At 43.3% G+C, this 23,924-nt stretch overlaps 1 protein-coding gene and 1 long non-coding RNA gene across 5 annotated transcripts in view; one reads left to right on the top strand and one right to left on the bottom strand.

The window, feature by feature from the left end:
* CAMSAP2 (calmodulin regulated spectrin associated protein family member 2) overlaps nt 1-23,924 on the bottom strand; it is a 151,634-nt gene that overhangs the window by 77,869 nt on the left and 49,841 nt on the right. For all 4 annotated transcript variants that reach the window (XM_056523484.1, XM_056523486.1, XM_056523485.1 and 1 more), the window contains exons 3-4: nt 4,644-4,805; nt 1,457-1,540 (exon numbers count right to left, since the gene is read on the bottom strand). In XM_056523484.1, the coding sequence (XP_056379459.1) occupies nt 1,457-1,540; nt 4,644-4,805 (246 nt within the window). The remainder of the gene's footprint in view (nt 1-1,456; nt 1,541-4,643; nt 4,806-23,924) is intronic.
* Nucleotides 1-23,924, top strand: part of LOC130275469 (uncharacterized) — a 60,977-nt gene that overhangs the window by 351 nt on the left and 36,702 nt on the right. The window contains exons 2-3 of the long non-coding RNA XR_008844791.1: nt 1,444-1,547; nt 2,003-2,183. This is a non-coding gene — a long non-coding RNA (uncharacterized LOC130275469). The remainder of the gene's footprint in view (nt 1-1,443; nt 1,548-2,002; nt 2,184-23,924) is intronic.

Genomic DNA, 23,924 nt, shown 5'->3' with positions numbered 1-23,924 from the left:
CCTTCCAGTACTTATCAGCTGCTGTATGCTCCATGGCAAGCTCTTTTCTTTTTGAATTTCTCTTCTGTCTGACCACAGTGCTCTCTGCTGACACCTCTGTCCATGTCAGGAACGGTCCAGAGCAGGAGCAAATCCCCATAGCAAACCTATACTGCTCTGGACAGTTCCTGGCATGGACAGAGGTGTCAGCAGAGAGCACTGTGGACAGACAAAGGATATTCAAAAAGAAAAAAACTTCCTGTGGAGCATACAGCAGCTGATAAGTACTGGAAGAATTACGATTTTTAAATAATAGCAATTAAAAAATGTGTTTATCTTTCTGGCACCAGTTGATAAAAAAAAAAAAAAAAAGTTTTCCACCGGAGTACCCCTTTAAGTCAATAGGTTTTAGAGTCTAGTCCAGTGTTTCCCAACCAAGGTGCCTCAAGCTATTGCAAAACTACAACTCCCAGGGCATGCTGGGAGATGTAGTTTTGCAACAGCTGGAGGCATCCAGGTTGGGAAACACTGGTCTAGACATTTCAAACTCTGAGAATATATAAGCAAGGTTAGACCAAAGCCAGAGTGTTAGGCCCAATCACTGTTAGGGCTCCAGCAATGAGCAAGTGCGATTAGAAGACAGGGCCCTTAAAGGGGTACTCCTGCCCTAAGACATCTTATCCCCTATCCAAATGATAGCGGATAAGATGTCTGACCGCATGGGTCCCAGCGCTGGGGTCCCGCGCTATCTTGCATTCATCACCCACCTCGGGGAGCTGTACACCGCCCTGCCAGCTTCGAATCTGCCTTGTGACGACCACGGGGCCGGAGTATCGTGACAACACCCCTGTGTGACGATACGCCCCCTCCCATAGACTTGCATAGCAGGGGCGGGCATGACATCACACGGGGGGCAGAGTCATGTCGTCACACCCCCTGCCAAAGACTTGCATAGCGGGGGCGTGATGTCACACGGGGGCAGAGTCATGACATCATGCTCTGCCCCCGCTATGCAAGTCTATGGGAGGGGGCGTGACGGCCGTCACGCCCCCTCCCATAGACTTGCATAGCGGGGGCGTGGTGTCACACAGGGGCGGAGTCGTGACATCATTCCCCGCTTACGCTAATGCAAGTCTATGGGAGGGGGCGTGACGTCACGATATTTCAGCCCCGTGGTCGTCACACGGCGGATTCGGAGCAGGCAGCGCAGTGTGCAGCTCCCCGAGGTGGGTGCTGAATGCAAAATAGCGGGGGTCCCCAGCGGTCAGACATCTTATCCCCTATTCTTTGGATAGGGGATAAGATGGCTTAGGGCCAGAGTACCCCTTTAAGAAATAAGTAGCATTTGTTAATCAGGTTAGAAGTAAAAACAAAGTATTAGGAGGGCGCAGCGATCAGAGAGCTATTATAGAGTTTATGCTCAGATGACATCATTTCTGTTCTATTACTCTTCCTGCCATCCAGACCACTGACGCACCTTCTGTGTAGTGTTGGGGTCCATGTTCTGCTGTTCCTTCACTCGATGTTCTTGTTCAAGAATTCCTTTTAAATGTCCATTTACCTGAAACGTAAGTCACAAGACATAAGTGTTTAGGGAAAATGATTAAGGTTTCTATTAAAAGAACAAGAGATTTAAAGGGGCACTCCAACATCAGATAAAATAATAATGCAGAAGCATATAGCATTGCTTACCTGTCTGCCCCAGCTCTGAAATCACCAAAAATCCTATTGTTTTATAGGTATGTAATCATCCCCTACCATGTCCTCTCACTACTTCCTGGTTAGGCAGCTGCTCAGTACTACAATTCCCAGAATGCACTGCTTTTCCACAGTTCTTTATTACAGTCCTCCTGCCAGTTCCCTCCTAGAGCTGCTGCAAAACATTTCAGTACATAGCAGACTATTGCTTTACAGTTAGTAAATCTGCCGAACCTGCTGCATTCATTTCCTGTCTTCTCCTCTGCAACCCTCATTCTCCCTACCCTAAATGTCCCAATAAAGATATCTATGTGTATATGACAAGGAGATGGTGATGAAGGCTATAGAGGCTGGTCAGGGTGATGCTAGACTCCGAGACAAGATCCAACAACACATCCTGCGAGAGCAGAGGATGACACGTCGTCTCAGGAGAGCGGGAGGAGCTGGGGAGCTACTGAGACAACACCACACTGCCAATGAGAGGACTACACAACTTCATGTCAGGGGTAAGTTAAACAATTGCATGCTGAAGCCAGTACAATTTGTGACAACACTATATTAGTAAGTTATATAAATCTTGGGCCAATCGTTTTATTTAAATGCAAATTTTCTGATACCAGAATGCCTCTTTATAAAGTATCTGTAGATACAATACAATTATGTGTCTATGAAAATAAAAGAATATACAAAGCTTGTTATAAACAACTCTCTGAGCAAGTGTTTCCTAACCAGGGTGCCTGCAGCTGTTGCAAAACTACAAGTCACAGCATGCCCTGACAGCCGCTGACTGTCCAGGCATGCTGGGTGTTGTAGGTTTGTAACATCTGGAGGGACACAGTTTGGAGACCACTGTGCTAGATCAATGGTCTGAGTCTCAAAGCTCTTCTATTTACAACCTGGACTTGCACAGAGGTGTTTAGGGGTAATCTGGGACAATAGGAGCGGCACAAAAGACAGTAAACGGCTGCTACACACTGCTAGATGTCATTTAGGTGGATATAATTGTCTTTTATGACAATAATTATAACCAATGTTCAATGCAAACAGAATGAATATTGACAGTACATAGTAACATGAAAAAAAACTGGTGCCAGGAAAGTTAAACAGATTCATAAATTACTTCTATTTAAAAATCTTAATCCTTCCAGTACTTATCAGCTGCTGTATACTCAAGAGGAAGTTCTTTTCTTTTTGAATTTCCTTTCTGTCTGACCACAGTGCTCTCTGCTGACACGTCTGTCCATTTTAGGAACTGTCTAGAGTAGGAGCAAATCCCCATAGCAAACCTATCCTGCTCTGGGCAGTTCCTGATATGGACAGAGGTGTCAGTAGAGAGCACTGTGGTCAGACTGAAAATCTGTGGTCAGACAGAAAATAAATTAAAAAAGAAAATAACTTTTTCTGGAGCAAACAGCAGCTGATAAGTACTGGAAGGATTAAGATTTTTAAATACAATTTACAAATCTGTTTGAGAAAAAAAAAAGTTTTCCAGCGGAGTACCCCTTTAAGGGTTAAATACATTTACTGCATAAATATTTTCCATTTACATGCGCTTTTAAAAAAAATGACTGACATGATATGGGGCCACTTGGGGTTCAAATCGTATATAATTGTGCACGTCCACCTAATGAGCTAAGTGGTATATTGTCAGCTACCAGAAAGAGAAGGAGACTGATTCTGCTCAGAGACTGCCCCTAAAACAACAGATTAGCACCAGCACTACATGCGTAATAGCCCCCCCCCCCACAGGTCTCTGCATGGTGATCCTCAGTTTAATGGAGAGCAGCCAACAGAAATTGCTTTCTGCTTGTCAGAGAAGGAGCAAAGCTTTTTCAGTATATGAAGCAGTATAGGTCTTAAGACTCCTTCTGCAGGAGAAGTAAGAAGAGGCTATACTGACAGCTGCCAGAAGGGGTAGGAGACAGATTCTGCTCAGGGACTGCCCCCAGAAGCACAGCTTAGCACCAAAACCACATGCTCAATCACTCAGCCAGGTCTTTGCATGGTGATCATCTATTAACTGTAGAACAGTTTACTGAAATTGCTTTCTGCTTGTCAGAAGACCAGGGCCTTTTAGTATATATAGCAGCATAGGTCAGGAGACTCCTTCTGCAGTAGAGGTAAGAAGATACTATATTGAAAGCTGCCAGAAGGGGAAGGAGACTTATTCTGACCAGTGCTACTTTCATCTCTGGACAAGTGGTGAGATCAATCATCTAACCGACTGCAGGGTGTGTGCAGCACATTATGACCCCATGCAGAAGACATGTTTAAAGGGGTACTCCGGCGCTAAGACATCTTATCCCCTATCCAAAGGATAGGGTATAAGATGCCTGATCGTGGGGGTCCCGCCGCTGGGGACCCCCATGATCTTGCACGTAGCACCCCGTTACAATCAGTCCCCGGAGCACTTTCGCTCCGGGTCTGATTATTGTGGATCACGGGGCCGGAGAATTGTGACCTCACGGCCCCGCCCCCGTGTGAAGTCACGCTCCGCCCGCTCAATGCAAGCCTATGGGAGGGGGCGTGGCAGCTGAACGTGCTCCGGGGACTGATTGTAACGGGGTGCTGCGTGCAAGATCACAGGGGTTCCCAGCGGCGGGACCCCCGCGATCAGGCATCTTATCAAAGGATAGGGGATAAGATGTCTTAGCGCCGGAGTACCCCTTTAAACATAAAAAAAAAAATCAGATCTTGTGATCAGGAAAGACTTTCCCAAGTGATCCCATCCATCACTGGGGAACCTCTTGTTTAGGCCAAAAGAACAAGCAGTATCAGTAGCTGGCTGTTATGTTGGTCTAGTGCAGTGATCTTCAACCTGCAGACCTCCAGATGTTGCAAAACCACACCTCCCAGCATGCCCGGACAGCCAACGGCTGTCCGGGCATGCTGGGAGTTGTAGTTTTGCCACATCTGGAGGTCTGCAGGTTGGAGACCAGTGGTCTAGTGTTTTGGATCTCCATTACCTTATTTATCCAGTACATGACGGCATCTTCGATGTCATAGGGAAGGTCTGCGGTCTGGAAGAAGGGAGAGTACTTGTGCACGCAGGCGATGACTTTCTCTATGCTGACCATCTCCACCGTATACGCCATCATCAGCGTGTCGACCATCGCAAGGTGAGCGCTCTGCAAAATAAATTTCATCATCAGAATCTGTATTTATCAAAAACGGGAATATTATAGGAGAACGTAAACTGTATAATGCATAAATCACCTGGACAAGCACATAATAGAATACACTCGGGGCCAGAACACTATAAAATGTTCCTTCGGTCTACTTACTAGGGTTAGCAAGGAATCTTACAATATGGTTACATGTATACAGAAAGTCCGGCCATGTAACATTAGAGAAGTACTGCGGAAAGTTATTTTCTTTATATAGTGCACCAAGGGTCCAACACCCACCTACTGATAGCCTAAGAACAAACTATCAATATTTAAGTCCTGAAAAACCCTTTAAAGAGTACCTGTCATGGTCTTAATACATTTTATCATCCTCCCAGTTCACTGCCCCCATCATGATAAACCTTTATTTTTATTATTTTTTAGTTTTCTACCTTGATATTGCTCTGTATTTTCTGCTCAGTCTCAGTCAGATTCACAGCTGGGAAGGGGCGTTCCCCAGCAGGTGTGACATCATCTGAAGCCCTACAGGGGAGAACTTCCTCCCTCACTCTGCTACACACAGCCCAGAGCAGTTCAGTATGAGATGAGCTATGATTGGCTAAGGCTGGACACACTCCCTCAGCACTCCAGACTACATTTCCAGGTCCAAAGTCTGTGCAAGAGATGGGGGGGGGGGGGGGGGGAATGTACTCTGGACAAGTAGGGAGACACCTAGTGGTAACTTTTTAAAACACAAATAAAACACAGAAAACTTCATTTATTATTATTTTTTTTTAAACAAAGTTCATTAGAAAGATTTTCTTTTTACCATAAGGACTGCAATAGCAAAAATTAGTTTTAATGACAGTGCCCATTTAAAGGGGTACTCAGCCACTAGACATCTTATCCCCTATGCAAAGGTTAGGGGATAAGATGTCTGATTGAGGGGGTCTCACTGCTGAGGAGCCCTGCGATCTCCCTGCTGCCCCCCGCGTTCGTTTAGAACGTCGGGTGCAGCGCTGGAGGCTCGTAACGTCACGGCCATGCCCCCTCAATGCAAGTCTATGGGAGGGGGCGTGACGTCCGTCACGCCCCGTCCCATAGACTTGCATTGAGGGGGCATGGCCGTGACGTCACGAGCGGGCATGACTGTGGCGTCACGAGCCTCCACCCCGCATCGCCAGTCATGCGACATGGATTGAAGTTCGCTCTGTGCATCGGATGTCTGGGGTGCTGGAGCAGAGATCGTGGGGGTCCCCAGTGGCGGAACCCCACGCGATCAGACATCTTAAGCCCTATCCTTTGGATAGGGGATAAGATGTCTAGGGGCGGAGTACCCCTATAAGGTAGGATTCTGGTGTCTGGTGAGTCCTGGGCCGAGCTGTTGGGGATGAAGTGCTCACATAACAGACAGGGAGATTATAATCTAATCTATCTAATACTGTTGTTAGGGTTTATGTAGGTGTCAGGTGCAGCAAGTGACACAATCTCCTTGTCAGCTTCATCTAATCTCCTCTCCTGGGTGTCCAGGCCCTGCTGTACTATTATACTACATATAGGTATAGACAGAATACCCTGCAGCATCCACTCAATGTTAATTTAAAAAAAGAAATATGTTGCTTTCTTATTAGTACAATCCAAGCTTTATTTAAAGAAAGCACTCTAGATTTATTGATTTTTTTGCTTATATAGTGCTGCATAGGTTATTAGTGGAGAATTATCTAGAGATTCTTGTGTGGTGGCCCAGTACAGGAGTTGTTACCACGTACCCTTTCTGTCCTGTCGGCCCCCCCCCACCCCCCTGCATCTGTTCTACTGTAATTGTATATTATCCTTTATGTTATGTATATAAGAATGTTGTGTCTTTAAGAAAGGTTAACATGTGATCACCAGTTGTCATGTGATTGTTACCCAGGAGGTATCAGTGGCCAGGTGACTTAAATGGGCACTGTCAGTTACAAAAACTTTTGATATGTTGTGAAGCATGTATAACCAATAGGTTTTGCAATTGCTTTCATTAGAAAATTTTCAGCATTTCATACTGAAACAGGCAGTCAAACAACTGCCCCCCCTGGCCTGCTTGGACACATACTAGTCCTGCTGTGTCCATGCATCATCACCTATGTCATGGACACACTTCCTTGATTGACAGCTGTGAGCGCAGGCATCCCAGCTGGAGGAAAAATCCTCCCACTGTCAGCTTGTGTCCGGCTACTGTCAGTGAGGACAAGCTGGGAGTTGTAGTTTTGCTAATGCTAGGGGAGATGTGAGCAGACAGCATACTGAGGGAGGGGGCGGAGACCTGCACAGTGAGGCCACGCCCCCTCCCTTTGAGAGGAATTCAGATCAGTGAGCTAAATTAAAAGTGTAATAAAAAAAATAAAAAAAAAGGTGCTAGATACATAAAAATTAGAGGTACATGGCCAGGATTAGGTACGGAGAGATATATTAATAATACAATTTTTTTGGGGGATCTGACGGGTACGCTTTAAGGGTGACCACCAATGGGACCCCACCAGAGTCTCCCCCATAAAAGCCCTGGGAGGAGTCTCTTCTCTCTCTTAGCTCCTGAGTCTTTGCTGAGGTGCAGTGGAGCCTAAGAGTCTGGAGTTATAGGAGCCTCAAGTCAAGTCTGCAGCCACAAGTCTACAAGTAAGATAAAGTCACAGCTCAGTCTTTCTCCAGCCATGTCAGTCACTGTCATCTATTGTCAAGTCAACGTGGCCTGCACTAAATTGTCCAAAACCATTGCAAGTCCCAGAAAGCCCTTAAGGTCTCTGAAATCACTGGTCACCTCCGTGGGCCTGGCTACGCTGCATAGACTGTACCATCTGTCACTCAGTAAAGCTACCGTTGTCCGTAACTTGGCATTGGAGTCATTATTGCACCCATGGCTAGCCCAGGATCCAGCGATATACCTTCGAGTGGTATTGAGGATAAACCACGCCCTGGCGTCACGAATACAAGGGGTTAATGCCATCTACCCCTAGAGTAATTCCATCTGCCCTGCATCACACCCCATATCGCACTTGTGTATGCCTTCTGCTTACCTGTTTTAGCTGATGTGGCAAGCCATACTAATTCCTATTTGCCTAGTGAAATGATTTTGTAATGCTGCCTACATTTCCCATCATACCTCTGGATTTGCAAAAAGAATGTGTAAATGCTTATCACTGCACCTGGTCATCTAATTAAGCTGCAGATGCTGCAGTTTACCCAGGTGAACAGATTAGACCCATAAGTGGGTTGAGGTCAGTTCACATTATGGGCAGTTTTGATGCATTTTCTTATTCAAAGCGCGTGTTTTTTTTCAATTGTGACCTATAAACACAATTGAGGTGTTCTTTGACTTAAAGGAAAACTGTCAGCTTGCTCTCCCCGCACTAACCAGCGGTACTGGCTGGTAGTGCGGGGGACGCTGATCAGTTTGATGCTTGCCTTGCCCGGATCCGTCCGCCGTTCGGCCATAATCTCCTATTTCTGGTATATGCTAACTAGGTGCTGACTTGCACTGACCAGGCTAACTGGCACTCTGACGTCAGCACCGCTGACCGCAGCGCCACCCAGCTCATCAATATTCCTCCCCTCCCTCCGCCTCTCCCTCTTCTCCCTGCTCTGTAATGAAGAGAAAGGGGAGGAATATTGATGAGCTGGGCCAGAAATGCTGATGTCAGAGTGCCAGTTAGTCCGGCCAGTGCAAGTTAGCACCTAATTAGCATATACGGAAAATGGAAGAAATACTATATATCCTAATCCCATAGAGATAGCAGAAGCTGGAGGGGAGGTGCATAACTACTATATATCCTGATCCTATATAGATAGCAGCAGCAGTATATAGATAGAGCTAGAGGGGAGGTGTATAACTACTATATATGCTGATCCCATAGAGATAGTAGCAGTATACAGAAAGAGCTGTAGGGGAGGTGCATAACTACTATATATCCTGATCCCATAGAGATAGAAGCAGTATACAGAAAGAGCTGGGAGGGGAGGTGTATAACTACTATATATCCTGATCCCATAGAGATAGTAGCAGTATACAGAAAGAGCTGGAGGGGAGGTGCATAACTACTATATATCCTGATCCCATAGAGATAGCAGCAGCAGTAGATATATAGCGATCAAGGGTAGGTATTTAACTGCTATATATCCTGATCTTTTAGAGATAGCAGCCGCAGTATACAGTTAGAGCTGGAGGGGAGGTGTATAACTACTATATATACTGATCCCAGAGTAACAGCAGCAGTATACAGATAGAGCTGGAGGGGAGGGATCTGGGAGCTGCCAACAGGAATCCGATCAGGTGATTATGTCATTCTGTAGTGAACAGGAAGTCAGCTGTCCCAGGACTGACAGCTTCCCATGATACATTAAACTCTGTGATTTCCTGTGGGTCAGACTGGTGATTACAAGACCCACTTACAGTAGTAAAATAAATAGATTCATCTGTGCTGGAATAAAACAGATGATACTGTTGGACTGATGTCGAGTGTGGGGGGGGGGGGGATTGATATAAAAGATAAAATATATATTTTTTTTCTAGTGCACAACCCAGGGCAGATGTGTAATCACCTTAGCGCAAACCGGGCACAGCCTTGTGACCCCTTGTGCCAGCTGAGTCGCTGCCATAGGAGCGCACTGAAATATTGTCCTACATGCAGAATGGATTCCCAGAAATCTCTTTCAAAGAATTCTCATCCTGAGCTCCCTGGTTCATGAACACAATATCAGAGTTACATAAGATAACAATGTAGATTTATATAGAAGCATTGAATCTTTACCCTGGTTCAGTACCCTGTGCCAACCAGCATCAGTCTGATCACCATACAGGGCAGAATTTACCAACCAGGGTGCCTCCAGCTGTTGCAAAACTACAACTCCCAGCATGCTTGGACAGCCTTTGGCTGTCCTGGCATGCTGGGAATTGTAGTTTTGCAACAGGTGGAACCAACATAAGCAGAAAATGCAGTTTTCAAGGGATAATTTTATTTATTATAGGAAAAAAACTATTTAAACATTCATGGCCCTCCCCCTTTCCTTGTAATATAATGAATTAGCAGTGGTTAATCACACTGTTTAGAAAGCAGAGTTCAATAGCTCACGATCACTGATCACTTAATGTGTACCTACCATATCACAGAAAAAAAATAATGCTTCTATATGTTACTCACTAGGTCATGAAGATGCTTTTTTATGTGTCTAGCTTCCATATTTGGATCAAAAATACCTCTGTTCTGCTGCTCACTCATTCTGACATCCCCTTCTCAGAAAGGGGCCCGCCCTCACTCACCATGCATTCACTTCCTCCCTGAGTCTGCTGTGCTGCGTCTCTTCATCCAATCACTACAGGCAGCTCTGTAACCCATTCTTCTCTGTTTTCATGCTGCAGTCTGATAGGAGTGAGCAGAGAGGGGTGCTAGTCCTGCCTTTACTAACATAGAAACATAGAATGTGTCGGCTGATAAAAACCCATTCGGCCCATCTAGTCTGCCCAATATCCTGAATACTATGAAAAGCCCCTGGCCCCATCTAATATAAAAGGTTAGCCTTATGTCTATACCTATCTTAGATTAAAGGATAGTTTTATACCTATCATTATATTATATGAGGATAGCCTTATGCCTATCTCTATCTTATATGAAGGATAGACTTATACCTATCTCTATCTTATATGAAGGATAGCCTTATACCTATCTCTATCTTATATGAAGGATAGCCTTATACCTATCCCTATCTTATATGAAGGATAGCCTTATACCTATCCCTATCTTATATGAAGGCTAGCCTTATACCTATCCCTATCTTATATGAAGGATAGCCTTATGCCTATATCTATCTTATATGAAGGATAGCCTTATACCTATCTCTATCTTATATGAAGGATAGCCTTATACCTATCCCTATCTTATATGAAGGATAGCCTTATGCCTATCCCTATCTTATATGAAGGATAGCCTTATGTCTATCTCTATCTTATATGAAGGATAGCCTTATACCTATCCATATCTTATATGGAGGATAGCCTTATACCTATCCCTATCTTATATGAAGGATAGCCTTATGCCTATCTCTATCTTATATGAAGGATAGCCTTATACCTATCTCTATCTTATATGAAGGATAGCCTTATGCCTATCTCTATCTTATATGAAGAATAGCCTTATACCTATCCCTGTCTTATATGAAGGATAGCCTTATACCTATCCCTATCTTATATGAAGGATAGCCTTATGCCTATCTCTATCTTATATGAAGGATAGACTTATACCTATCCCTATCTTATATGAAGGATAGACTTATACCTATCTCTATCTTATATGAAGGATATGCTTAAACTCCACTGTATTAGCAGCTACCACTTCTGCAGGAAGGCTAGTCCATGCATCCACTACTCTCTCAGTAAAGTAATACTTCCCGATAATACTGCATAAACGTTCCCGCTCTAATATAAAACTATGTCCTCTTGTGGTAGTTTTGCTCCTATAAACAGTGGGGTAAAAAAGTATTTAGTCAGCCATCAATTGTGCAAGTTCTCCCACTTAAAAAGATGAGAGAGCCTGTCATTTTCAGGTATACCTCAACTATGAGAGACATAATGAGAAAAAAAATCTATAAAATCACATTGTCCTATTTATAAAGAATTTATTTGCAAATTTTGGAGGAAAATTTGAAAATTTGGTCACCTACAAACAAGCAAGATTTCTGGCTCTCACAGACCTGTAACAACTTTTTAAGAGTCTCCTCTGTCCTCCACTCGTTACATGTATTAATGGCACCTGTTGTAACTTGTTATCAGTATAAAAGACACCTGTCCACAAACTTAGACAGTCACACTCCAAACTCCACTATGACCAAGACCAAACAGCTGTCAAAGGACACCAGAAACAAAATTGTAGACCTGCACCAGGCTGGGAAGACTGAATCCGCAATAGGCAAGCAGCTTGGTGTGAAGAAATTAACCGTGGGAGCAATTATTATAAAATGGAAGACATACAAGACGACTGATAATTTCCCTCGATCTGGGGCTCCACGCAAGATCTCATGCCGTGGTGTCAAAATGATCACAAGAACGGTGAGCAAAAATCCCAGAACCACACGGGGGCGACCTAGTGAATGACCTGCAGAGAGCTGGGACTAAAGTAAGTAACAAAGGCTACCATCAGTAACACAGTACACCGCCAGGGACTCAAATCCTGCAGTGCCAGACGTGTTCTCCTGCTTAAGCCAGTACATTTCTGGGCCCGTCTGAAGTTTGCTAAAGAGCATTAGGATGATCCAGAAGAGGATTGGAATAATGTCATATGGTCAGATGAAACCAAAGTAGAACTTATTGGTAAAAACTCAACTCGTCGAGTTTGGAGGAGAAAGAATGCTGAGTTGCATCCAAAGAACACCATACCGACTGTGAAGCATGGGGGTGGAAACATCATGCTTTGGGGCCCCCTCCCATAGACATGAACGGAGGGGGCGTGGCGTTACGTCACGTCCCCAGTCCCGGAAACGTGGAGGTTTCCGAAATTGGAGATTCAGCACCAGCATAGAAAGCGGGTGCTGCAAGGAGATGACGGGAGTCTCAGCAGTGGGCCCCCGCGATTGGACATCTTATCCCCTATCCTTTGTATAGGGGATAAAAAATTTTGCCCGGAATACCCCTTTAATTCTCTTTATGTATCTAAAAGTTTGTATCATATGCCCTCTTCCTGGACTTTGTCCATACCTGTGCTCCTTATGTTCTGGATGGTATAGGGACCAATAGTGGTATATATATATATTTTTATAAGCCATGATTACTATAAAACGGTGATAAAAAAAGACACCTTTTTATTAAGTATATTAGAAAGGTTAAAGGGGTATTCCAGGAAAAAACTTTTTTATATATATATATCAACTGGCTCCAGAAAGTTAAACAGATTTGTAAATTACTTCTATTAAAAAAAAATCTTAATCCTTCCAATGATTATCAGCTGCTGAAGTTGAGTTGTTCTTTTCAGTCTGGCAACAGTGCTCTCTGCTGACATCTCTGCTTGTCTCGGGAACTGCACAGAGCAGAAGAGGTTTGCTATGGGGATTTGCTTCTACACGAGACAGGTGTCATCAGAGAGCACTTAGACAGGAAAGATCAACTCCACTTCAGCATCTCATAAGTACTGAAAGGATTAAGATTTTTTAATAGAAGTAATTTACAAATCGGTTTAACTTTCTGGAGCCAGTTGATATATAAAAAAAAGTTTGAATCTGACAGTGCCCGTTTAAATAGTGCCTCTCTGGCAAAGTAAAGTAGTTCAAAAGATCTCAAAACAGCAATCTAAAGAAATTCAGGATCAGATGAGAATCAAAGTAATTGACATCTATCATTCCACCTCTGAATGGCAAAAAAAATAAAAAATAATAAAATATAAAAAAATAAAAGATTTTAAAGAGGCCTGGTCAAAGTCCAGACTTGAATCCTATTGCAGGGAGGTGGAACTCCTATCGCCCACTCCATATCCAGCTGATTTCAGTAGCTGGGGGCAACCGCTAATATCCCAGCATGCGTCAATTGCCCCGGCCAGATATTAACCCTTTAGATCATCTAAAAAGGACCTTTAACCAGTCCCTGGTGGTTTAGAAGGGTGGATAGGTCGTGAGATGTACTGGTTTTCATCGAGGAAATACAGCTGTATGCTCCTCACGAAAAAGTATGCGCATTATTTATTTTCCATAAAGGAAGAATGCTGGGAGTTGTAGTTTTGCAACAAATAATGAGACACAAGTTAGAGGTCATGACTATGCAAGCCTTCTACATATGGAACATTACCTTTAAAGGGGTACTCCACTGGAAAACATTTTTTCTTAAATAAACTGGTGCCAGAAAGTTAAACAGATTTGAAAATTTCTTCTATTAAATCATCTTAATCCATCCAGTACTTCTCAGCTGCTGTTATGATCCACAGGAAGTTCTTTTCTTTTTGAATTTCCTTTCGGCCTGACCACAGTGCTCTCTGCTGACACCTCTGTCCATGTCAGGAACTGTCCAGAGTAGGAGCTAATCCCCACAGAAAACCTCTCTTGCTCTGTACAGTTCCTGACATGAACAGAGGGGTCAGCAGAAAGCACTGTGGTCAGGCAGAAAAGAACTACACAACTTCCACTGGAGCATACAGCAGCTGATAACTTCTGGAAGGATTAAGATTTTTAAATAGAAGTCATTTACAAATCTGTTTAACTTTCTGGCACCAGTTGATTTAAAAAATTATATATATATGTTTTCTACCGAGTACCCCTTTAATCTTATCCATTTTTCCAGCTCCTAACCTCAACTTTAAAGGGGTACTCCGGTGAAAATCCTTTTATTTATTTATTTTTATATATTTTTTTTAATCAACTGGTGCGAGAAAGTTAAACAGATTTGTAAATTACTTCTATTAAAAAAAATCTTAATCCTTCCAGTACTTATTAGCTGCTGTATACTACAGAGGACATTCTTTTCTTTTTGGAACACAAACCTCTCTGCTGACATCACGAGCACAGTGCTCTCTGCTGACAACTCCGTCCATTTTAAGAACTGTCCAGAGTAGGAGAAAATCCCCATAGCAAACATATGCTGCTCTGGCCAGTTCTTAAAATGGACAGAGAGGTCAGCAGAAAGATCTGTGCTCGTGATGTCAGCAGAGAGCTCTGTGTTCCAAAAAGAAAAGAATTTCCTCTGTAGTATTCAGCATCTAATAAGTACTGGAAGGATTAAGATTTTTTAATAGAAGTAATTTACAAATCTGTTTAACTTTCTTGGAAGAAGTTGATTAAAAAAAAAAAAAGTTTTCCACTGGAGTACCCCTTTAAGAACTGACCGGTCACTTGCTTCTTCTATACCCCCCCTGACAGGATCCATTGTCACCAGATCATCCCCGGTATTGTCTTCACCCCTCACTGGTTGTAGTGTTATGGCTGTTTTGTGTCGCTTTTCTATTCTCACCCCTAATATCGGAGGACTCCCTTTCAGGACCAGACAATGTAATTTGCAGTGAAGTCCTGATGATACTCGGCTTCCCCAGACATGATAATATCATTGTTTCCTGTCTGCGGAGATGATAATTTAGTCGCACTAATGACTATAATTACACGTGCGCTGCCTGAACCGCTAATTGTTCTGGATAGACCGCGAGGGAAAGAAGCAAGAAAATAACTTTCATCTGCGTCTGAGCTCGTCAAAATTAGTTTTATTAATAAGTTTTGCCAAATAAAAATATTTTATCATAAATGACATACAGTGGGGAAAAGAGTATTTGACCCCCTGCTGGTTTTGTACATTTGCCCATTGACAAAAAATTCTGCCAAAAATTTTAATGGTCGGTTTATTTGAACAGCGAGAAAAAAGAATGAGAAGGAAAAAAAACATCCAGAAAAAACGTATTACAAATAAGTTATGAATTGATTAGCATTTTACTCAGTGAAATAAGTATTTGACCCCCTATCAATCAGCAAGAGGTACTGAGCTGCATTAAAGGGGTACTCCACTGGAAAACCTTTTTATTTTTTATTTTTTTTATCACCTGGCGCCAGAAAGTTAAACAGATTTGTAAATTACTTCTATTTAAAAAAAACTTAATCCTTCCAGTACTTATCAGCTGCTGTATGCTCCACAGGAAGTTGTGTAGTTCTTTCAAGTCTGACCACAGTGCTCTCTGCTGACACCTCTGTCCATGTCAGGAACTGTTCAGGTTTGCTATGGGTGTCAGCCGAGAGCACTGTGGTCAGACAGAGAGGAAATTCAAAAAGAAAAAGAACTTCCTCTGCAGTATACAGCAGCTGATAAATACTGGACGGATTAGGATTTTTAAATAGAAGTCATTTACAAAACTTTCTGGCACCAGTTGATTTAAAAAAAAAAAAAGTTTTCCACTGGGGTACCCCTTTAAGAGTATTCTTTTTAGGCTGTGTTCACACGCTGCGCCTAATTATCGGTACCACATGTGTTTGTGCTGCGAATGACCGGAAAGTATGCTTTGTGCATACCCTACTGCTTATAGTCAGTGAATAATTTGTTTGAAAACTGTTTAAAGGGGTACTCCGGTGGAAAACTTTTTTTCAATTAACTGCTGCCAGAAAGTTAAACAGATTTGTAAATTACTTCTATTAAAAAAAAAAATCTTAATCCTTCCAGTACTTATTATCTGCTGAATACTACAGAGGAAATTCTTTTCTTTTTGGAACACAGAGCTCTCTGCTGACATCATGACCACAGTGCTCTCTGCTGACATCTCTGTCCATTTTAAGAACTGTCCAGAGTAGGAGAAAATCCCCATAGCAAACATATGCCGCTCTGGACAGTTCCTAAAATGGACAGAGATGTCAGCAGAGAGCACTGTGCTCGTGATGTCAGCAGAGAGCTCTGTGTTCCAAAAAGAAAAGAATTCCCTCTGTAGTATTCAGCAGCTAATAAGTACTGGAAGGATTAAGATTTTTTACAAATCTGTTAAACTTTCTGGCACCAGTTGTTTAAAAAAAAAAAAAAAAAGTTTTCCACCGGAGTACCCCTTAACAATACCAAATCTATCATAAAAGTAATGAAAAAATCATATCAACTAATAGTCCACCAATAATTTTAGTTCATAGATAGTAAACAGGTTCCTATAGTACGGCTGCTATTCAATGAATTGTTCTTACTATCTTTTGCCTATAACAAAGTCAATAGATGTTTTGCATTAACAGATATATCAAACCGTGGTTGTTAGTATTCGTATAGCCTGCAAATAAATATAGTCTCGGCAGATCAGTGGTCTCAAACTGTGGCCCTCCAGATGTTCCAAAACTTCAACTCCCAGCATGTCCGGACAGCCGTTGGCTGTCCGGACATGCTAAGAGTTGAAGTTTTGCAACATCTGGAGTAGGGATCGACCGATATAGTTTTTTTAGGGCCGATACCGATAATCGGTGGAGGTTAGGGCCGATAGCCGATAACTTATACCGATATTCCGGTATAAATTATCGGCTATTTATCCCCCCCTCGACACCGCTGCAGAGCACTGATTTAAAGCGATCGCTTTAAATCAATGCACTGCAGTGGCTTTTGCGGGGCCATAGGCCGCCGCCACCACCACCCGCTTCTCTCCCCCTACCTGTCAGGGTGGTCCGGGCCATCCATCCATCGTTCCTGTAGTGTCTGGCGGCATTCCAGGTGGAGGGTGAACCGGTCCGGGCTGTCCTTCTCCGGGGGTCCTCTTCTCCACTCCGGGCAGGCTCCGGCCTAGTACGCTGCATAGACGCTGCTGCGCAGTGATGCCCGTGCGCAGCGACGCACCTGACGTCACGGCGTAGCGGCGTCTATGCAGCGTACTAGGCCGGAGCCTGCCCGGAGTGGAGAAGATGACCCCCGGAGAAGGACAGCCCGGACCAGTTCACCCTCCACCTGGAATGCCGCCAGACACTACAGGAAGGATGTATGGCCCGGACCACCCCCATTACGGGTAAGTTGAAATTTTTTTTATTGACTCGGGGTGGGGGAGGGGCCCGACCGGTATAGCGGTATGGGCAAAAATCCATACCGGTATACCGCCCAGCACTACGGGGGGCAGTCGCGGTGCGGCGGGTCTGGGGGCGGTCGCGGTGCGATGGGGGCGGTGCATTATCGGCTTATCGGCAAGGTAATTGCCGATACCGATAATGCCCAAAATCGTGATTATCGGCCGATAATATCGGCCATACCGATAATCGGTCGATCCGTAATCTGGAGGGCCACAGTTTGAAACCACTGCTATTAAGCAATACAAAGTATCGTTCCTAGATGCTGTAAGGACAAAAAATGTGGTAGCTTGGGGGGTGTAGGGTATGGGGAGTGTAGCTGTGCAGGTAATAAAGGGTATTTGTTAACCCTTGCTATTTGTGACGCCAGGGTGGGGGCTCCTCAATAAAGTTTTTCCTGCCGCCGTCCCCTTCCCAGGAACGATAGGGAGGTAGATGATACTGAGTTTAAGTAGATAGTAATAATGGAATGTCCACAACCGGAAAGCTTCTGCAAACAACGTTAACTTTACTGAAGATTTTCTGTACACTTCATTAACATAACAGTCTCTCATCAATACAGCTTCCTTTTGGAGATTGACAATGGTTGGGACTTTAGCTTTAAGAGTCTCTAGTCTATTGCTGTGCTCCACTGGATTTAGAGAATTAGTTGCGGTCCAGTAGTCAGGCTAGTATTAGCAGGAATTAGTATAAGACTCACGATTTTTGGTTCTGCTGAGGCCGTAGGTTTTGAGGCCTAGCGTGTCTTTGAAAGTTGCGTAGCACACCGTCCTGTTAGTCCGGCATCCACGAGAGCAGCAACCCAAGAAAGCGATAATTGGACGCAGCTCCCTTATATGGGCAGGGGCTGGGCTAACACTAATTGGTCCATACGGATGTCAATCACCATTACAGAGAATGCTGGATAACACGTGACCCAAGGACCTCCTAAGGTCCTGCAACATACCATAGAGGTTACTAACTTGGTCACATGACCGAAGGTCCTGCGACGCTGAACAAGGTAAGAACTATACATTCCTATATAATATAGATAGAATTACTAATATACTGGTATACATTTATTAATATACAAGTTAAACTTAAGGAGAGGCGACTAGGGGCTGTCCCACCTGAGGGACCCTACCTGAATGTAGGTACTCTGACTTTGGGGACCTCTACACTAGGTACTGGATGCAATACGGTACCGGGACACCACAAAAAAGTAAGAAAAAAAAGGCAAAATAGCACCAAATTCTTTCCACATGAAAACTGGAACAAAATGGCACATGGTACATTTCTCTCTAATAAAGAGTATAAAGCTAGGATACAACATCAGCGTACAGCACCCAGATTGCCTTTTATCCTAAGGGTACGTTCACACTGCGTATTTCCCGCGGAATTACGCACAGTGAACAATAAAGGGGTACTCCGGCGGAAAACTTTTTTTTTTTTTTTTTTTTTTTAAATCAACTGGTGCCAGAATGTTAAACAGATTTCTAAATGACTTCTATAAAAAAAATCTTAATCCTTCCAGTACTTATTAGCTGCTGAATACTACAGAGGAAATTCCTTTCTTTTTGGAACACAGAGCTCTCTGCTGACATCACGACCACAGTGCTCTCTGCTGACACCTCTGTCCATTTTAGGAACTGTCCAGAGCAGCATATGTTTGCTATGGGGATTTTCTCCTACTCTGGACAGTTCTTAAAATGGACAGAGAAGTCGCAAAAAAAGTCGCACGGACCAGATATAGAAGAAATCACAAGGCATTTCAACCCTGCCTAAAATGTTGCACGGTCCGCCACTGCTCTGCGACATTTAACCAGAGCAGTTCAGCGGCCATTTATCCCAACGTCCGTATGCCATTTGGTAAATTTGGAGCACGGACGCCACTTTTCCAGCAACTGTTTATTTGCTCTAAAGTGAGCAAAAAGCAAATTCACATTTGATAAATGCCCCTCAAGATTGACTTGTTTATAGACAAAGGATGGTAAGAACAATTCACTGACTAGCAGCCTTCTGTATGAACGTGTTGCCGTCTATAAACTATTATTATTGGTGGACTATTAATTGATAGGATTTTTATTACTTTTTAGGATTTAGTCGTTAATGATAAATCATTTTTAAACTAACAGGGGGGATTTATCAAAACCTGTGCAGAGGAAAAGTTGACCAGTTGCCCATAGCAACCAATCAGATCGCTACTTTCATTTTGCAGAGGGCTTTTTAAAAATGAAAGAAGCGATCTGATTGGTTGCTATGGGCAACTTTCCTCTGCACAGGTTTTGATACAGCTCCCCCATTTTTTATATTTACTGGGGGAGATCTCTCAAAACCTGTGCAGAGGAAGAGTGGTGCAGTTGCCCATAGCAACCAATCAGATTGCTTCTTTCATTTTCCACAGGCCTCTAAAGAGGCCTGTGGAAAATGAAAGAAGCAATCTGATTGGTTGCTATGGGCAACTACACCACTCTTCCTCTGCACAGGTTTTGATAAATCTCCCCAACAGACACTAGGTAGCGAGGTACGAACAATGGCCCTATGTCTTGCCCCACGTGTTAAAAAAAAATAAAAGTTTCTATAAAATGTAATTATTTTTTTACTATATTCTAGAACTGACTATCTATTCTACTATATCTGATTATACCTTTACTATACTAGACCAAACTAGAAACCAGGGTTCATCTTATTTTTATTATATTTTAAGTAACATGTGTACCAAGCTTCATTGAAATATCTCCAGCCATACATATTTTATATATATATATTTTATATATATATATATATATATATATATATATATATATATATATATATATGGTTTCCCGGTACCGTATTGCATACCGTACCTAGTGTGGTGGTCCCCAAAGTCAGAGTAACTACGCTCCGGTAGGACAGCCCCTAGTCGCCTCTCCTCTACTCTAATTCTCTAATGTTAATACATGTATATATTTGATAATGTATATTTAATATAATGTATAGTACTTACGGTACCTTGTTTAGCGTTGCAGGACCTTCGGTCATGTGACCATGTTAATATCCTCTATGGTATGTTGAAGGACCTTCGGAGGTCCTTGGGTCACGTGTTGCCCACAAGCCTTTGTAATTGTGATTGACATCAGTAATGGACCAATTAGCACTAGTCCAGCCCCTGCCCATATAAGGGAGCTGTAGCCAATTATCGCTCTCTTGGGTTGCTGCTCTCGTGGATGCTGGACTAGCAGGACGGATCTGCGCAACTTGAAAACCTGCCGGCCTCAGCAGAACTAGAACTGTGAGTTCTAAACTACCCCCGCTAAAGCTAGCGTAACTACTGGACTGCAACTAAATCCCCTAAATCCAGTGGAACAGCGAATAATACCTAAAGACTTTAAATTGCTAAAGTCCCAACCTTTGTCAATCTCCAAAGAAAGCAGTTGTATGCATAGAGACTGTTCCGTTATTGAAGCTTGCAGAAAATCTTCAGTAAAAGTTATACCTGTTTCAGAAAACTCTCCGGTTGTGGATAATCTATTATTATCTACCTCCCTATCGCTCTTGGGAAGGGTGGCGGTAGGACAAGCATCAATGAGGAGCCCTCACCCTGGCGTCACGAATAGCAAGGGTTAACAAGCACCCTTTAACTACTGCACAGCTACACTCCCCATACCCTACCTCCCCCAGGCTATCACATACATATACACACAGTGGTCCCTCAACGGTGCTACCGTTCGGGTGGTTACTGGGAAAACCACGCCCTGGAGTCACGAACATTTAGGGGTTAAAAACACCTGCCCCATACACCTCATCACTCCCCCATGGCTCACTATATACATATATATATATATATTCTCTCATTTGGGGGAGATTTATGAAAACCTGCGTAGAGGGCGTGGTGCAGTTGCCCATAGCAACCAATCATATAGCTTCTTTTATTTTTCACAAGCCTCTAAAGAAGCGATCTGATTGGTTGCTATGGGCAACAGCACCACTCTCCCTCCATACAGGTTTGGATAAATCTCCCCCATTGACCGCACAGATGCGTACATAGATGTAGAAGATAATGTTGGCAGCAATGTGTGCGGTGATGGTGTTTTGCAATCTAAAAAAGATAAACCTGGCAATCCCCAAAGTTTTGCAGGTGGTTCACACATCCTGTAACCACTGCAGCCATGTTTATACTGCAATAAGCTTATGCTTCACCGGCAACACATTGGTGAGTGCCAGGTTTATCATTTACACTCCTGCTTACAAAACTACATGGACGCTGTCCCTGAGATGTTCAGATGTGGTCAGCTCCATGTTCTGCAGACTTTCATGGCCATAAAGCATTTCACACAGTGAATCATACACAGACCCAATGAGGTCACCCTGTAATGGAATAGCATCTGTATGGGGCAGTGTTTCCCAACTGGGGTGCCTCCAGCTGTTGCAAAACTACAACTCCCAGCATGCCCAGACAGCCTTCGGCTGTCTGGGCATGCTGGGAGTTGTAGTTTTGCAACAGCTGGAGGCACCCCGGTTGGCAAACACTGGTATGGGGGGATAAGTCCAGACTGTCTGCAAAATACATTACAGCTATCCCTGCTACCTCCTGGCTCTGTGTACACGATCCTATTACAGACGTGATGCGTACACGATCCTATTACAGACGTGATGCGTACACGATCCTATTACAGACGTGATGCGTACACGATCCTATTACAGACGTGATGCGTACACGATCCTATTACAGACGTGATGCGTACACGATCCTATTACAGACGTGATGCGCACACGATCCTATTACAGACGTGATGCGCACACGATCCTATTACAGACGTGATGCGCACACGATCCTATTACAGACGTGATGCGCACACGATCCTATTACAGACGTGATGCGCACACGATCCTATTACAGACGTGATGCGCACACGATCCTATTACAGACGTGATGCGCACACGATCCTATTACAGACATGATGCGTACACGATCCTATTACAGACATGATGTGTACACGATCCTATTACAGACATGATGTGTACACGATCCTATTACAGACATGATGTGTACACGATCCTATTACAGACATGATGTGTACACGATCCTATTACAGACATGATGTGTACACGATCCTATTACAGACATGATGCGCACACGATCCTATTACAGACATGATGTGTACACGATCCTATTACAGACATGATGTGTACACGATCCTATTACAGACATGATGTGTACACGATCCTATTACAGACATGATGTGTACACGATCCTATTACAGACATGATGTGTACACGATCCTATTACAGACATGATGCGCACACGATCCTATTACAGACATGATGTGTACACGATCCTATTACAGACATGATGTGTACACGATCCTATTACAGACATGATGTGTACACGATCCTATTACAGACATGATGCGCACACGATCCTATTACAGACATGATGTGTACACGATCCTATTACAGACATGATGTGTACACGATCCTATTACAGACGTGATGTGTACACGATCCTATTACAGACGTGATGTGTACACGATCCTATTACAGACGTGATGTGTACACGATCCTATTACAGACGTGATGTGTACACGATCCTATTACAGACATGATGTATATAACAGGCAGCTGCAATACGGCACAATAACTACTACTTCCTATGGGATGAGGAATCTGGACACAAGCCGGTCCGGTCCAGATACACAACAGTGTCCGGTGTTACCCATCAGCCAAAGGATCATGAACGCTACCAGAAGCGTGGCGCAATAGCCTGTCATTCGGATAAAATGGAATATCGATAGGATACATCCTTGCCCCAAACATTGCCAAATCAAATTTAGGGCAATTTACAGCGGAGATGTCGGTTCAGTGGATGTGTGAGGCTTCTGGGATACGATCGTAGTAACAATCTCTATAATCTTTAAAGGGGTACCCCGGTGGAAATAATAATTATTTTTTTTATCAACTGGTGCCAGAAAGTTAAACAGATTAGTAAATGACTTCTATTAAAAAAAATCTTAATCCTTCCAGTACTTATTAGCTGCTGAATACTACAGAGGAAATGGTTTTCTTTTTGGAACACAGAGCTCTCTGCTGACATCATGACCACAGTGCTCTCTGATGACATCTCTGTCCATTTTAGGAACTGTCCAGAGCAGCATATGTTTTCTATGGGGATTTTCTTCTACTTTGGACAGTTCTTAAAATGGACAGAGATGTCAGCAGAGAGCACTGTGGTCATGATGTTAGCAGAGAGCTCTGTGTTCCAAAAAGAAAAGAATGTCCTCTGTAGTATACAGCAGCTAATAAGTACTGGAAGGATTAAGATTTTTTTTAATAGAAGTAATTTACAAATCTGTTTAACTTTCTGGCACCAGTTGATTTAAAAAAAATAAAAAAATAAGTTTTCCACCGGAGTACCCCCTTAATGTGGCAGGCAAGGAATTCTATGGGCTCTTGCTACAGACCTTTGAATGGCTCAGATTCTGCCCTGGGGAGCACAAAGATTCCTTCACACAAACCTTACAAAAAAATATTGTGGCACGTTCCATCACATGTTGTGTTATTGAGGTATTTTACCAGAAGTATTGCTTCCAGGGGAGAACACCACGTCGGCTCCGATACATAATCTAGGCCCACCAAGGCTCAACTACATCATACAGGCCCACAGGGGGTTATATACACAAT

Source organism: Hyla sarda, chromosome 6, assembly GCF_029499605.1.
Source record: "Hyla sarda isolate aHylSar1 chromosome 6, aHylSar1.hap1, whole genome shotgun sequence".
Lineage (NCBI taxonomy): Eukaryota > Metazoa > Chordata > Amphibia > Anura > Hylidae > Hyla > Hyla sarda.
Note: the sequence above shows the minus strand (reverse complement) of the source record. Positions and strands in the feature narration are given on the sequence as shown.